The 13,635-nt window shown below is 51.5% G+C and overlaps 1 protein-coding gene across 1 annotated transcript in view; it reads left to right on the top strand.

Moving 5' to 3' along the window:
• Positions 1–3,404: 3,404 nt before the first annotated feature.
• Positions 3,405–13,635, top strand: part of LOC117803300 — a 27,273-nt gene continuing 17,042 nt past the window's right edge. Inside the window, exons 1-4 of the mRNA XM_034665643.1 lie at positions 3,405–6,377; positions 11,751–11,830; positions 12,302–12,346; positions 13,275–13,395. Coding sequence (XP_034521534.1) covers positions 5,153–6,124 — 972 coding nt within the window. The 5' untranslated portion in view covers positions 3,405–5,152 and the 3' untranslated portion in view covers positions 6,125–6,377; positions 11,751–11,830; positions 12,302–12,346; positions 13,275–13,395. The remainder of the gene's footprint in view (positions 6,378–11,750; positions 11,831–12,301; positions 12,347–13,274; positions 13,396–13,635) is intronic.

Genomic DNA, 13,635 nt, shown 5'->3' on the forward strand with positions numbered 1-13,635 from the left:
GACAGCTCCGTGATCACCGCACGTCCACTTAACGTAAGAGCGTCGAGGGCGCCGGCCGTCCCGGACCGAGGAGTGACTCGCTTTTCCTCCCGAGCTCTTCCTAGGGCAGAGGGCTTGGCAGGCAGAGAGCCTGCTGTTCGCAGGGCATGAGAGCCTGGGCGGGAGGATGTTTGGAGAACCACCAACAGGGTCCTAAGGTCAGGCCAGGGCAGGTGGGCCCTGCGTGGGAGACCAGGCGGTCAGGTCGGGGAAGCGGAAGGGGAGGCTGCGTGCTGCTCAAGAGCCCCTGCCCTGGCTCGTTCGTGTGTAGCGCCCTGCAGGCCTTGTAGTTCGTGCTTTTAAGAATAGTTTTTATGATCTCCTAGTGACAAAATCTGGAAAAATGTAGGCAAAACCAAAACTTAAATCTAATATGGTTTGCAAACTTCTTATTTACATACATTTGCTTCCATTATTTTAATATTAAATCAAGAACACAAGAAAGTGGACTATGACTTTCCCCCTTTGATTCTGTAGGGTTCTGTGTGATGTAAACAGAGAATCCGGTTCATGTACCTTTCTAATTTAAAAAAAGTGTTTATATTTTGTTAATTAAAGCAAGCAAACAGAGGCCTACATATTCAAGGTTGAAACTGATTTCCCCGTTCTCTTTCTTAGAGATTTATTGCACAGTAAATTAGTTAATTGCAAACCTTCCAGCAATGTTTTACTCCATTATAGATTACTTTAAAAAAATACAAATTTGAGTTTTTCCTTTTGAACAATGAGTGGTTTATTTTAAAGTAGGTGAAAGGTAATGTGAAAGAAAAAAAAAAAAAACCAGCCTCACAGACGTATGGTTTAAAGTTTGCCAAGTACTTAGTGAAGGGTTGCACTAACTTCAAAGGGCTGGAAAGTATAATGTAACGTGAGATCACGAAGGTCCTGTTTCTTTCTCAGCCTCCTCACTCTGGTTCCCCGCAAAACATCAACATAAAGACTTTCAGAAATTGCATCCCCTGGTGGAGAAGCAAAGGAACGGAAGGGCAGGGAAATGCAGTGCCTGCTGCGTGAGCTCCATTATATCGGCAGTGGGGTGACTCTGTCCTTGGACCAGAGCTTTCTATTTGCGGGCGCGTCTCAGGGTCTGTCTCTGCTCTACATGACTGTTGCTCAGACGGAGTGACAGTCCCAAGCCCGTGACGGTGGACAGAGCGAGCATTTCTCAGTGGGCTGAATACTCATTGGTGTATTTTATGTATCTTACAAAAGTCAGACTAAGGAAGAGTCGGTGATAGAAAACTCGACACCCCACGTGAGTGGTCAGCTGCCAGCCACGCTCCTCGATCCTTTCCCTTCATGTGTCAGGGCTTGAAAATCCCGGCAGGGAGAGGCCCTTGGCTTTTGAGTCTTTCCCGTAAGCGTTCCGATCAGAGGCTGTGTTTTCTGAGATAGGGCTTGTACCCGGGACTCAGGGATGCAAGAGCACCTTGCTCTGGGGCCCCAAACAGACCAGGTAAGGACACTCGCCGCTGACAGCATCTGAAGACAGAGACACAGGAAGGAGTTTATTTCAGGGAGGCCAACACCGGGAGGATGGTGGGCTGGCATCTCAGAGACTGTCCCAAATACTGAAAATACGCCCAGGTTGAGATGAGGGGCATATGGGGCAGAGGTTGGTGGGTCCGGGCGGGCGGCAAAGGCGGGTCCCTCGTGGTCTTGCCGGCATCAGGGCCGTCCCTGTTGCGTGAGGGGTAGTCTCTGCTCACCCTGCCCGCCCCCGCCCCTCCCGTCTTTTGCCTGAGTTAAGAGAGAAGCTGGAAAGAACTTAATTAAAGTACAGACTGAGGTCAGAATGGAGCCAGTTGAAGTCCCGGTTCAGGCTCAGCATGTTGCTGGGAAGGAAGCAGAATGGGCCGCCCCAAAACCTGCTTCTCTGGCATCAGGATGTTCTCGAGTGGATCGTTTTGGGAAATAGCAGATGCACAAGTTAGCTTCTTGCAAGGGACATTGACACTGATAAAGGAAATCTCCATCCGCACCAGGAAGACAAGGGGAGACTCAGCCACACACACCTTCTCCGTCTGTCCTGATGACGGTATTTCGGCTGGTGGCTCAGGCCACCTTGGGGACTTACTCACTTCCCCCGGGGTATCTCCAGAGATGTACCAAGTGTGCATGTCAGTAAACTTCGTGCTTTTCTCGTTATTCCGTCCTTTATTACAGGAGGCGTCAGCCCAGAACTCAGAGAGTGGAGGGAACACTATTTGTTCTTCTCTACAGGGAGGGGAGGAAGTCCCTGTTCTTGTCTGCGAACACCGGGGCCAAGGCGAGCTTCTCCTCGTGGCTGAGGGAGGTGACTTCTTATGGGATGTGATGTCAGAACTGGAAACTTACCTGAGGTTCCTGGAAGACCTGGTTCTCCCACCTGCCAGCCGCTTAAGGATGGGAGTGCCGGAGGTAAAGCTTCATTCCTTCTGCTAAAATGCAAACACACCCAACAGGACCTAAAACTGTTTGCTTTTATAAGTCATTTACATCATCGTGAGAGCGGGGCTCTGATTTACTGTGAGCACAGATTTAAAGGAAGAGTGGAAGAGAAAGGAGCATGGGGGTACTTAGATTTTGGCAAGAGAGGTAAAGGGGACAGGCCAGTTTGTTAGCAGTGATCATAGTAAGTAGACGCCCCCAGTGGACAGGAACAGGGCAGGTGAGCGTGTTCAAGACGACAGTAAGTGCAATTTTGGGTGAGGCCAGGCTGCATGCAAATGATTCCTTTCCACAGAATGACAGTGCATTTAGAGTTTCTTCTAGAGAAAGAATGATAGACTTTCAAAAATTTTACAGAGGAAAATAAAAATCAGTACTAGAAAAATATATGCCATTTTCCCTTAATAATTCTGTTTTCAAAGTAGAATTAAAATGTAAGTGCAGAATTAAACTCCATTTCTCTATCAAGAAGTAATTATAAAGGAGCTATGTCCAAAAATGTGATTTTTCTTCTGAACCATATTTGGCCTCAAATACATTCTGGGAATGTGATTTACAACCACCTTTCTTGCTGATCAGGATGCCAGCCACGTGACCTTAGGCAGTGCGTTAAAAAAAATGTACCAATTACCAAAAAAAAAATAGGATAAATGTACACTTAAAGCCGGGGTTGGCAAAGTACAACCTGCAGGTCGAACCCAGTCCTCTCTCCGGCTGCGTGTGGCCAAAAAATCAAGACTAACATTTTATGACACGTAAGGAGTGTATTAAATTGAAGTTTAGTGTCTTAGCCGTGCCCATTCGTTTATAATGACGTGTTGTCTGTGGCTGCTGGCAAGCTAGAAGGGCAAATCATATAGTTGCAGTGGAACATTTGGTCCACAGAGCCTAAAATATTTATTTGGTCTTTTACAGAAAATGTTTGCCAGCCCCCAGGGTATTTTTTCCCAAAGTGTGTTCCATGGAACAGTCTCCTTGGGTATGCTGCAATTAAAAAGGTTTCCATGGTCAGGTGAGTCTGGCAGAGTCTACATGCCACAATTCACTTTCGGAACATCATTGTCTTCACTGGTGCTTTAAAGGACCTGAGAAGTCCGGCAGCAAGTAGCCAGTTTCCAAAGCTTATTGGACTTTGGAACAATCTCCACTCCCATTACACTTAAAATAGCCATTGGACTAAGAGTCTCCAGGCGGGACCTTTTACGGGTGGGAGGTATTTTGAAGCAAGGTTCCAGCCCATCCTTTGGTTGGACGCGCTCCCATAGACCCTGTAACACTTCGAAGGCGTGTTGGAGATGATTTGGTCCAGTGATCTCATTGTACAGATCGTGGTCCTCTCACTTGCTGCTGCTTCTTGCTGGAAGGCCTCTCCTCTGGTTGTCCACCTGTCGTGGCGTCGGCCCAGACGTCACCTTCCCAGTGGGGCTCCTGCGACCACCCTGACAAAACCTCGAGCCTGGCTTCTGTCTTCCTAGCGCTCTCCAGCCACCTGAACTGAGCCGTTTCTCTCCATAGTCCTTCACGCTAACACGCCCTACACGGATGTATTTTCAGATATTAAATGTCGGCCCCCATTAGGACACTCACGTCCCGGAGATTGTTCTCTGTCGTGTGGTATCACAGGCTGCAGTAACGCGTGACCCGTCCATGCTGTATTCAGTACGTACAGTTGTGCTAGTCGCCTCCTGCATCCTCTGGAGGGAAAGCGGGTGAGATCCTAGCATCCTGTGTGTTGGGAGTCAGATCGTGATTCCGGCGCTTAGTAGGGGTTGACGTTTGGACTGGGTCTCACTAGAGCCCGGTGATCCGAACGAAGCTCAGGTTTGTCTCATCACCGTCTTGTGAAGCGGAGACCCAGGGCTCATAGGGCAACTCCCCAGCGACCAGGGGCCCGAGCTCCTCTTCTCCCGCTGTGCCGCGTCCTGGGGGCACGGCTCCCACCCCGGCCTCTCCTGGCCGCAGGAGCTCCGGTCCCGACCTCGGTGTTGCTGGCGGGGGAACAGTTCAGTCTCCCCTGAAGAGTCTTCTCAGTGATTTTTGCTTCTCTCCCCTTGGCCATCCCTGCCTAGGAAATGTGTTTGGGGTGGACATATTGCCAACCCAAATAAAACTTTTCAGGAACACGCATTTCGGGCGGGTAACTGTGCAAACTGTGGGCAAATAACGGTAGTGACCTCCGAAAGTCTGTCAGTCTCCTCGGGTTGCCCTAACAAAGCGTCACAAGCTGAATGCCTCACAATGACAGGAGGGCATTGTCTGGTCGTCAGGAGGCCAGAGGCCGAACTCAGCATGTCAGTAACGTGGATTCCTTGACTGGTGGCCGGGAGGGAGAAACCCCCCCACGCTGTCTCCCAGCCTCTGAGGGGCGCTGGTCAGGGAGGGAGAGCTTTTCCTCCAGCCTCGTAGGGTCCCTGGCTGCATCTGCCTCCAGAGCTGACACAGTAACAGGACGACACCTGTAAACGTGTGGCGTGTAAGTTCTGTGGGGCGCGGGAGCCTTCGTGAGGATGCGGTTGGACGGGTCTGACGAAGGGGCGGGGGTATCAGAGGGCCGGGAGTGGGAGGCAGGCGTGGTGAGCTGCAGGACGCTCAGCAAGGCCGGGTGTCCCTTTGTCTCAGAGGTAGGGCTGCTGCTTTCCTCCCGGTCTGGGTCTGGCGGGGGCTTCTCCCCCACGACAGCCCCATGACCTGCTTCAGGGGACGTGGGTGTGGTGGGCACGTGGGGTCGGCGACCTTCCTGCCTCTGCTGCTGCTCGAGCTCCTTCGCCTTCAGAGACGCAGTCTGCCCGGGGGCCGCGTTCGGGAGTGTGTCCTGCACGCCGGCCACATCGTCTCCGTGTCCCTGCACGTTGGGCCCACGGCAGTCCTCACCGTACCCACATCTGCAAGGACCCTGTTTCCACAGCGGGTCACGTTCCGAGGTCCCGGCGAGACTGCGCAGGGTCCCCGCGGTGCTGAGGTGCCTGGGGCATGGGGTGCCCGCACAGCCCGTCCTGACGGGAGCACGGATCTGTCTGCCGACGAGCGAGTGTCAGACTACGTACACATCACTGAGTTCTTTCTGGAAGTTAGAGAATGGAAAGCAAGTACCTTCCTGCCTTTTTTATGCTTCTTTTTACGTAGCGTCGCACCCCTGTCACCAGCCTTCAGCTCTGTAAGCAGGTGGGTCATCAGGATTCAACCCAGGGCGCACCGGCTCTTGGCCTTGAGAACTCTCGTGCACCCACCTTGGGGGGAGTGTCGGAAAATCAGCACAAGGGCCCATGCCAGGCAGGTGCCCTCTGGGTCGGACGCCGTGCTCAGCGCCACTGCGCCCGGGCTGGGAGCCGCCCGCAGCCGGCCAGGCCTGCAGGACGCCCCGAGGCCAGAGCGGGCCCGTCAGACGAGCAACCTCGTCCCGGCTGCCCTATCCTCTTTTAAAAGAATGGAATCGGGAACCACCGATGCAGAGAGGGGGTCACCGGAGCGGAGACTCACTCACACCTCTGGTCCCGTTTCCTGCTGCTCCGAGGGCAAACCCAGGTGCTCGTGTGTCGGGGGCTGTCGAAGGGAATGCAGCTCACTTTCTGCAACCCAAGAACCTTACACAGTGCTGGGCCTGAGAAGACTGAACCCCGGGCACAGAGGGCAGGATGGGGGAGCGTGGGCATGCTGAACGTGCCGGGCGACCTCGAAGTAACGTGACCCGGGGCTCCGAGCTCGGAGGGTGGGGCGCACAGCAGCACAGCCGCCGACCTGCACGTGCTTCTCACCACCAGTCGTTTGCCTCGGAAAGTCTGCGGCTCCAAACCCGGGAAGACAAAGCAGAACGGAAGCTGACGTGACCAGCTTTGGCAGAGAAAACCCAGACTGAGATTTGACATTTTCTGTGTTTGGAGCCATGAAATTGGAGAAGAAAAGCCACGCAGGTATTTCCTTCTCTGTCTCTTTTTTAGTCTGTATTTACCTCCCAGTTTGTTCCCACACACCGTGCTGTTGGTTTCAGGAGCAGGGCTGGTGATGGGGTGCTTCCCGCGCACGGACGCACATCACAGCTCCTTACAGGGGTTTTCCTTCGGAGTGTATGCATTTGAACTGCTGCTCACGGCATTCTGACCTGTCCAGGTCACTAACGTAATGCCGTTTGTGGGTGGTATTCTTACTCAGATGGAACTGACCTATTTCCTTCTGGATCTGTGACCGGGGAGAGGGGAGGACGGAAGCGTCAGAAAGTCCCATGTGGGGAGAGCTGCCGAGAGCCGTAATGGGGTTTTTCTCCCTTGCGGTGTCCCCCCGAGGACGCATTTGCTCTAAGGGGTGTCCCTCAGTTTACGTGCTAGTCATGGCTCCTGGTCTGTTTAACGATATTTCCCTTCCAGTTGAACTTTTATATTTTCTAAATTTTCTTTACATGCTGAGGATAAAAGTGCACATCATTGTGTCAAAAGTATCTTCCAACCTTTTTAACCATTGTGTTTTATTACTTGAACTGTCATGAGTGCGTTTATATAGAATATAAAATATAATCGATAGATTATAGTCAGGTAAGTAATTATAATCACGTAACACATTTTCGTATTTGTTTCAAAAACTAGAATTGTTGTGGCCACTACGTAGAGGTGGGACGGACCCTTCCCTTCCCCCAGACTCGGTTTGGGGGTCCAGACAGATGATGCCATGTCCACACCAAGAGGGTGTGAAAAGTCTTATTATTCCCTTAACGAGGCTTTCTGGGGAGGACAGGGTGGCTCCGGAGCAGATCCAGGGAGAGGAGACTGACTGCTTTCACTGTGATCGGGGGTGGGGATTCCACGTTGGCCAGACTTGTGTGACGTGCGCTTCCCTTTGGTGACAAAGGAGGAAACACCCAGGGTTTCATATCAGCATGCCCAGATGTGGGGCAGTGCAGGGAAGTGGTGGGGCTTGCCAGTTGTCACCAGTCTCACATCAGTAATGGAGTCAGACTCTTTACTATGAGAATAAAAGACTTAAACACTTTTATGTTTATTAATAATTAAGTGTTTAATGTGTAGTTTATTACTTCCCCCCCATGGTGTTCAGTAACAGAAAAACATTTAAGCAGGTTAAAAATTAGCATAAGGTCTTAGAAAGTTCAGGAATTGAAGAAAGGGAGAGTTCTTCAGTTAGTATAAAGCAGCTAAAAAATATGGTGCAAAAGGAACTTTCAAGCTGGCTCATTCAGAGGGTACTTTACCCAAATATAATATAATCTTTTCTCCATTAAAAGATAATTTTCACTTCTTAAAAAAAAAGTGAACAAGTAGCTCAGTGTATTATCTTTGTTTTGGGCTCCCGAATTTGAGACATGGGAACTCAATCAGTTGCAGAGGGCTGTACCACCACCGAGGGGTTTGGGACTTGTCTGTCCCCCGTTAGATTGTAAGTCTCTCTAGGACTGAGACTGTTATTAACCCTTCACTGTTTGCTGTTAAACAGTACCCGGCACATAGTAGACACACTGAAAATATCAGAGGATGGATGATGGATGGATGGGTAGGTGTGTGGGTAGGTGGGATGGATGGATGAGAGGATGGATGGATGGGTGGGTGGATGGGGTGGACGGAGGATGGATGGATGGATGATGGATGGATGGTTGGATGATGGGTGGATGATGGATGGATGGATGATGGATGGGTGGATGGATGGGGTAGATGGGTGGGTGAGGCATGGAGGTGGTGGGTGGATGGTGAGTTCATGGGAGTTGCCACTAGATGGCAGTGTTTTGGGTCTGTGCCGCAAATCTTCAGAGCAGAGAAACTGGGGCAAGGTGGCTGTTGTTAAGGCAGGATCACGTCAACCCCGTGTCCCTAGACCCCCGTGACCCAGCCCCTCATGGCTGCCCCTTCATTATCTGTTCTATCCCCGTTCCCAGATTTTTCAGGCCAACAAAGTGGGGGACAGCCAAACCTGCAGCCCTCAGCAATTATTGAGTTGGGATGTCTCAAACTTGGGAGCCCAAAATGAAGACAATACACTGAGCTACTTGTTCATTTAAAAAAAAAAAAGAAAGCACTATAATTTCCCGTAGCAGAGACTTCACACCTACCCCACGGCCGGGGCCCGTTTCCAGGACTGCACCAGCTGCCCCAGGAAGCCCCGGCCTGCGTCACGTCGTCTACCTTTTCCTCCTGGAGGAGTTTTCTGTGCATCAGCCACCCTGCCATTTTGATCCTTCAGCCCGATCTCGTTCTCCTTTCGGCCTCAGGCCCAGCTTACCTGGCTGTTTTTCTTACACTAAGTGACAGCACTTTTTAAAATCTGAACATGCTAGCTGCGATCGATCACATTCCGAATGCGGCCTCTGTGGAAGCCAGAGGTTTCTGTTTTATTTAATCCTGGCATTCTCAGCCCCAGGGGCGTTCTCCACCCTGCTGTATCCCTCCCTGTGTTCCACACGCTCTGTGCATTTTAACAAGGATTGAAAACGCACCTTCTCAGCGTAGGTTGGTTAAGTGCACGGCAGCCGTCCTTCCCTCACGCGCTCCTTGCGCCTTCACTACACGTGCGTTACAGAGACCCAGGCCCCTCATTTGTCTGTACAGACACACAGGGCATTTCCACCCTCAAAAGTTGAAGTGCCATCAGATAAAGTACGTGAAATCAATAAGATACGTAAAATGCTCTGGGGATTTAAGAGCTGCGGTTTCTGGTCACACAAAGTTGAAAGTTGTTCTGACATGTGGATTATGGCAGGGCCGGGCCTTTATCCGCAAACCAGGGATGCTAATGCCCACGTTCCCGGCTGGCGTGAAAATTCAGGGCGGACGGACGGAGGGACGTGATCCGGCACGGCTGCTGGCCCTCCGCCGGGCCGTGTTCAGGAAGCGCCCTCCCGCCCGGCTCCGTCGCCTCTGTGCAGGGGGGAGGTGCGGCTGACTGTAAGCCTTCATTCGGGCGCCTGCACGGGGGTCGACCCTCTGGGGAGCAGGTGCTGAAGCAGAGCTGGGCGTCCACGGGGCTTGCGGGAAGTAGCGTCGGTGAGAAGCAGAAGGAGCAGCGCGGGGCTGCGGAGCCCCAGACCCTCCCGCGGTTACACCAGGTCTCCGCGCTCCAGACGGGGGCGCTGGCGCAAGGTGGCCTGGGGCCGCCGGCCTGCACCGGGTGGCGGTATCCGGGCTCTGGTGCCCCCGCAGAGGATGAGTGTGAGTCCCAGGTGCGTTTATGGGGTGAACTAACCGCCATTTAGTTACCGTGTGGTATTTGTCTTTTGTTTTACTTTTGATCTGCCCCGTGTTTAGTCCGCATTTTCCTGAGACTGCCTCACGGTATTTGTCTTGCCGTGTAGATTACGTCACTTTCAGAGGCAGTTACAGATGCCATAAGGTACAGTCGGCCCTCGAACAAACAGGTTTGAAGTGCGGGCCCATTTCCATGTCGGTTTTGTTCGGCCAGTACAGGACCGTGCTGTACGCGTGTTTCCTCTTCCTCACGGTCGTCTCCGCGGCGTGTTCTTGGCTGACTTTGTCGTGAGAACACAGTACGCGATGCTTATAGCACCAAGCCTGTTTACTTCTGGTCAACAGTAGGCTCTCAGTAGTCAAGTTTTGGGGGTGTCGGCTCTAGAATTTTGACCGCCCGGGGCTGGTGCCTGTCACCCCCACACTGTCTACGTGTCAGCTGTAAAATGTTAGCATCTCTTCATGACCTTCCTCGCTCCCACTCACCCTGCTCCGTCCCTCTCAGCCTCGCGCACTCAGCCCAGCTGCACGGGGCCCCGGCTGCACCCCCTCCAGGCCGTGCCACCCAGGCCCAGCTCCCAGACCTGCACACACCTGGCTCCGGCTCAAATACCCGATACTCTGGGGCCTCCCTGGCCATCTGTCTGAACGACCACTGCCCTGTGCCCTCAGAGCATGCCCCCTCCTATCTATTTGTGCACCATCTTGTCCCCCACCTGCAACGTCGGCTCACCGGGGGCAGGACGTCGTCTCGTTCATGGCAACAACTGTCCTCTCTAGCAAAAGCCGGCTTCCGGAAGAGAAGGGGCAGATTGTCTGGCGTCCTCCGGGCAGTTCAGCTGCCATGTTGTCTGTGGTGGGGAGTGCGGGTCAGGCCGGGCAGGGATGGACTTTTCAGGTGTCCTGCCTCTCACAGCCTCCCTGCACTGTACCCGTTCTTCTTGCAGAAGGGTGGTACCAAGAGCAGTGAGACAGCAGACGCGGCTTATGGCTGTGGCCCTATTAGATCCTGTTCTCAGAATAGTAAAACCCTAAGCCATCAAGTAAAACTCTTAGCAAGACTTCTCATACGAGGGAAAGCAGTTATGTCCAGAGTTCTGAACTATGTCAAAAAGAAAGTCTTCAACATGGTGTTTCAGTGTCTTCCCACAGGGGCGCCTGGCTGGCTCCGTCAGTGGAACGCATGACTCTTGATCTCGGGGTCGTGAGCTCGAGCCCCATGTTGGGTGTAGAGATGACTTACAGGAAAATAAAAACTTCAAAAAAGAAATTAAAGGGGGTTTTGTTCACCTGGATGTGTTTAAAAACTTTAAAGAAGACATTAAAGGATTAAAGAAATTACAGCGTAATGCAAGTATGGGGGATGCTATTGGAGGGAGCAGGGTCCTTCTCCGTTAACTACACAGCACGATGCTGTTCCGTCAGCCGATCTGTCCTCACACCAGTCAGGGCATAAAATAACTAGCCAGGAGTTGTTTAAAAATCTGAGACATTGTGAAAAGTTACCATTCAAAAAACAAAAAAGCACCTAAAATTCCCTGAACTCTCTTGACCTTTTGTAACGACTACATTACCTCCTTTCACATTTACAATGGAATTATGCTCCGAACAGACTTCAAAATATTTTAGTCTCTTCTGAACAGACTTCAGAATATTTTAGTCTCTTTTCTGGAATTTCATGCTCTTTGTGGCTTTATTGAACAAAAGGAAAGAAAAGTAGAAATACCAGGAAGCCATAAAACATGTTTGTTTTTCTACTTAAAAAAACCCCAGCAAACCTGAGCCATCCTGCCATGTTTCGCTTCCTTGCCACTAGAAGGTGCTAACGGCACCGGCGAAGGGAAGTTCGCTGTGGGATGTCAAACCCCGCCGAGAAATCCATGCAATGTTTACTTTTGAAAAATCAACTGTCGGTAGTTTGATTTAGGGAGAGAACATGTTAAAGGTCTGTTTTTGCTCTAATGGGAAAACAACTAATCATCAGCTTTGTTACTACTGTTCAATCCAAAAAGGGAATATGAAGAAGGAATGCGTACCAAGAAATGATCTCTTGTCTCTGAAATGTAGTCAAGTAACCCGGGTGCGTTCTTGAACCCGTGACAGTGCCTCCTGACGTTCATACCAAGGGAAACATCGGACGGGTGAGCAGAGAGGAATGGACGTTGTGCTCGGACTCTGTGACGGTAAACATCACCCCGATGATGGGCTCCAGATAAGGTCGCGTTCGTTAGCACTGTTTTCTGGTTGTGTGGTCTTGAGAAAGAGACGTGACTTATGTGGCTCTCCGTGTCCACACGACAAGGGCAGGTGGTGATACCGTGGAACAGCAGGCCAAGCACGTAGACGAGTGTCCAGCACGTAGTAAGGACTCACAAAATACTTGCTCTCGGAACCGTCATCCTAGTTGTCTGTATTTTCTGATTTTGTGAGTGTGCGTGTGTTAATGTTATCGTCCCGAAAGATAATAAACTTCGTGTTTTTGTGTGTGTGTGTGTGTGTTTGTTTTTTTGGATAGGTCATGTGGGGAAGGAGGGAATCGGATTTATTACCGTGGATAAAAATAGTTCTCGTTTACCCAGAAAGCTAGGTGGTCAGGTCTTTTTAATGTCTAATTTTCTAGCTTTTCTGAGCAAGAACTCATTTACCATCCACAGATTCTTTCCGGCGTGAAGTTCATTTGCATCAGTTCAGGCTGAAAGGTAAAAATTGAGCATATTGGGATATAGTAAGAGTGCAGAGTACGTCGTAGGAGTAGAAAGAGGCCATTAAAAAAATCACGGGGACACCGCGTGCCACAGCCCCTCCGAGGTAGACCAGCACTTTGTTGGGGGCACAGACACTTTGGTGAGTGTTTGGGGGTGTGGGGGTCATCGCTTTGCAGAAGGAAGGAGTCTGGTGCTGCTCAGTGTGAGGAGGAAAATGAGAGGACGGGGGTGTGCACAGGTCTGTGTGGACGTGTCCCCGTCATTGTGGGCCGTGCATGATGGACCCCGTGATTCTGGAGGTCGGAGTCCTCGGCTTGGCAGAGAGCATGTTGGGGAGCAAGACTCCTGAGACATGGGGTCACGAGAGCATGTACCCTTCCAGAAAATCGTAGACATTTGGACACCCCCAGTGATGGAACTCGGGCTCGAGATAGTTAAATCTCACAGGACAGGGCTGAGGTGGGCCGGGCGCTCGGGTGGCCGCGTGCAGATTACATGAAGATGGGGGTGGGGGGGCCAAGTGCAGGTGGGGCGAGTGTTGGGGAACGGGGAGAGCAGTCATTGTGCTGATGAAAACTCCCACGACATTTGTGTCTTCATCTTTTATCCTTAGTATTATGATAGTCAGCTTTTTTAAACTTTTTTTTTTTTAAAGATTTTGTTTATTTATTCGACAGAGATAGAGACAGCCAGCGAGAGAGGGAACACAAGCAGGGGGAGTGGGAGAGGAAGAAGCAGGCTCATAGCGGAGGAGCCTGATGTGGGGCTCGATCCCATAACGCCGGGATCACGCCCTGAGCCGAAGGCAGATGCCTAACCGCTGTGCCACCCAGGCGCCCCAGCTTTTTAAAACTTTATTTGCATTTGCTTTATGCAGCGTGTACTCCGGGCTCTGAGCTTTTGCTTCGTGGGTTTCTCCTAGGATGGCTGATTCTTGCGTGCAGCCGTCTCCTCCGGCTTAGGGACAGTCTGCTCGTCTTCGGTCAGGATCGTCTCTGCGTGGCAGGGAGAGCCCACGTGTGGCTTCGTCCGACATGAACCCGGTAAGTTCTGCACCACATCCTGGGGGCTTTGTTCACCTGGATGTGCTCCATGACCAGAGAGTCGACGTCCAAACCCTGAGGTTCAGCATGATTCTGCATTTTTACGCATGTGCAGTAAGAATTCAGCATTCTTTCTGAGGCCCCCGACCCTGTGTCTACCCCACCCCTGACCCTGTGTCCCATCCCTGACCCTGTGTCTGGACCTCTCCATGACCCTGTGTCCAGCCACCCCCACCTTGT

This window comes from Ailuropoda melanoleuca, chromosome 8 (genome assembly GCF_002007445.2).
Source record: "Ailuropoda melanoleuca isolate Jingjing chromosome 8, ASM200744v2, whole genome shotgun sequence".
In the NCBI taxonomy this organism is placed as follows: Eukaryota; Metazoa; Chordata; class Mammalia; order Carnivora; family Ursidae; genus Ailuropoda; species Ailuropoda melanoleuca.